Source organism: Macrobrachium nipponense, chromosome 35, assembly GCF_015104395.2.
Source record: "Macrobrachium nipponense isolate FS-2020 chromosome 35, ASM1510439v2, whole genome shotgun sequence".
NCBI classification, from domain to species: domain Eukaryota; kingdom Metazoa; phylum Arthropoda; class Malacostraca; order Decapoda; family Palaemonidae; genus Macrobrachium; species Macrobrachium nipponense.
Window position 1 is genome coordinate 54,965,746 of NC_061096.1, and position 3,221 is coordinate 54,968,966.

Here is a 3,221-nt window from a genome sequence, read left to right on the forward strand (position 1 = left end):
CAATACATTTCATAGCTTGAACATTTGCTTTCAGGTTTCCACAGGCGAGTCCCAATGCCTGTTGACGTCTGAGAGCCGTCCTCCTCGCAATGATTTGCAAGGCCCCCCCCCCCCCCCCCCCCCCCCCCACCCCACCCACCCACCCACACCCACACACACACTCACAAGGTCTCACAGACAGACAAACATGGTGTGTAGGGCAGACGGTGATGGCGCTTAAATATGAAGCAAATATGGCACAGGACCCTCCAATACAATGCACCATAAATGTCTGAGAAACTGACCTTCCCTCTTATTCTTGTCTGTCACATGTTCTGTTTTGATCAAAAAGTAATCGCTGAGATCAGATAGGTAGCTTTCCATTCCTCTGCCATTACGCGAGAAACGACGTATACAGACTGCACCCACAGCTTTCAAGATGACACAGGACAATATGCAGATTCCTTCGGATTCCATTCTCCCTATTTCCCGCGAGAGGAAATAAGGAGAGCGTCAGACCCTATAAGCAGCGACAACACTACAATAGAAATAGCTTCCTTTTGTTACGAGGAGCTCTACCGACCTAACGAACGAATCGGATGGAGTATAATAGAGCTTCGGACGAGGGCCAAGCACTGGGACCTATGAAGTCATTTAGAGACGGAAAGGAAATTGAAAGCAGGTCAGTCTGAGAGGCGTGACAGGAGGGAAACCTCAAAAAAAGCAAGTTGGGAGAAAAGGGAATACGAAAAGAGGTACAGTAAAAGGAATGAAAGGGGTTGTAGCAGCTATAGGCATTATAACAGACAAGCATTTTGTCTGTCTACGTTTTCATTGGCCGCCAAATAGTGCCTGATAATCATCAAATAGGAAATGCGAAGAAGAAGAAGAAGAAGAAGAAGACAGCCAGAACCATCTTGGAAACCTCAGAGCTATGAAGTCCGGGAGTCACTCTCAAGGACTCACTCTCCTTACAAACACAAACCAACAAAAACAAACGAAATTGAAGATAACTGACTCGACACCTACAAGACCGGAGGAGGTCTATCATCAATTTCTTACGGCCATTGACTTGGAAATGGAGAAGGAAATCGAACGAAAACGAAGAGAACGTTACTTATTGAAAGTTTCAAAGGAATTATTAAGAAGATGAATAATTCCACTTTTCAGAGATACTATATCCCAAGCAAACCGAACTATTACGGAATGAAACTCTTGTTACTTTTGAGAGAGAGAGAGAGAGAGAAGAGAGAGAGAGAGAGAGAGAGAGAGAGAGAGAGAGAGGTTAATAAGAAGACTTATAGAAACAGTTCCATTATTCAAGAAGTAATTATTGAGAGAGAGAGAGAGAGAGAGAGAGAGAGAGAGAGAGAGAGAGAGAGAATATGTTAAATCTTTCCCCCTTGAGTTTCTCCGTTCACACTGAATTCATTGAGATTGTGCAACACAATGCATAAGATGATTCCAACATGACAAATCAGTGCTTGTCATCGGAATCAACAAAAGACTCAAGCTGGTATACTTACGATGGCCACCTTTGAGGCAGGGCACTGGTACCAACACTACTGTGAGGTCCTTCATAGGATCTCCCCTGCTTCCTCCTCCTATGTCCTATCCACCACCCACCAGTTGAACCAACTAAAGCAAATAAAAGTCACAAAACAGAAACTATGCACTACTACTAAGGAGGAAGAGTGTGACCTCTCTTTTTTTTTTTGGGGGGGGGTGGGGGGTGGGGGAGAGAACTGGGAGGATCTGCCCCACCCCCCTGTGGCGAAAAAGATGGACTTAGTGGACTGTATATGCTTAACGTGTTACTTGGTAAAAAACCGCTAAAAGCCTTACGTAACAACTCCACAAAACTCCCTTTGCGGTTTCTAAATAACGGGGAGATATCTCTCAACCCAATTCATCATTAACGAGGATAACACACCAATATCATTAATGAATAGTACCACAAGGAGTCCTTGTAGACATGAACTCAGATCATAAATCGCTATACGAGATACGACGAGAGGTACGCGCCTCTCTCTCTCTCTCTCTCTCTCTCTCTCTCTCTCTCTCTCTCTCTCTCTCTCTCTCTCAAAATGTTGCGAGTACTCACGGGTTGATTTTCAGACCTTAGAGGACCGCTGTGTTATCTCGTTTCTAAAAGTTATTTGCGTAACCTTCAAGTATGAACACTAAAGGTTTATCAGATCAATTTATATTCTCCATCCACAAAACTGAAACAGGAGAAAATGAAATAAAATCGAAGGATATTGAAATGCATTTGATAAATTTACAGTTAAAATTAATTTAATAACTAAAAGTTAAACATATCAAAGAGTAATAACATAAGTGACATATGAAATTAATCACTCAATGGGAATTATAACTCAATGGCACTTAAATGAAACAAATTACGACAAAATTCAAAGAATCAGGGCAATCACTCTTTCTAAATCCACACACACATCACTATTGAGCCAAGAAGCTGTTCGTTCCGTCCTGCGTTCGGGTTTTGTTGGGGAAAAGAGACAAGTTATACAATTACCACGAATGCAGAACTGACCTACAAGGTTTTCATGAACATAAAAAAACTATACAATAATTATCAAGTTCGTTGTCAAAAATAAATTCCAAATATAATAGTGTGCAGCTTCAACATATACTATTAAATGTAGTGAATTAATTGGTGGTGTGTGTCAATAAAATTTTGGGCGATATCACGCCCATACAGTGTACTAAGCACATACGCATACACAACCCTAGAGGGGCACGCAAAGGAGCGATCAGAGGGGCGAACTACTACCCTTCCGATCTCTTGACCTCTCCTAATGGCTTCTTTGGCGAGAGGCACAAACAAGACCCAATAACACCTTCAACTCTTACCATACGTACTATGCGCAATACACTCACCAAGAGCAATTTCATATATATAAGGACAAATAAATTATCATAACTAAAACAGTAATCATACTGCGTTAGTAAAACGTCTGCCGACGTTTATGTCAAAAGACTTCGTCTTTGTGTAAAACCATCCTTTCGGTGCTAACCGAACCTCAGATACTACGTACCCACATGCTAGAACATAGCAAAATCAGATAAAATAAGGTTAAGAGTGTCATTCTTGTGTAGATGTGGTTCTTACACCCTTATTATGTCATGCAATATAGATGTACACATCTTTACAAAATATTTGGGAAGCTAATGTATTTGGTTTTCACATGAATATAAATACAGTAACATAGTTCTTGTCT

The 3,221-nt window shown here is 41.2% G+C and overlaps 1 protein-coding gene across 1 annotated transcript in view; it reads left to right on the forward strand.

Moving 5' to 3' along the window:
• The first annotated feature begins 578 nt into the window (after nucleotides 1-578).
• Nucleotides 579-3,221, forward strand: part of LOC135208355 (uncharacterized) — a 16,335-nt gene continuing 13,692 nt past the window's right edge. The window contains exons 1-3 of the mRNA XM_064240456.1: nucleotides 579-661; nucleotides 850-1,091; nucleotides 1,150-1,263. Of these exons, the coding sequence (XP_064096526.1) occupies nucleotides 579-661; nucleotides 850-1,091; nucleotides 1,150-1,263 (439 nt within the window). The remainder of the gene's footprint in view (nucleotides 662-849; nucleotides 1,092-1,149; nucleotides 1,264-3,221) is intronic.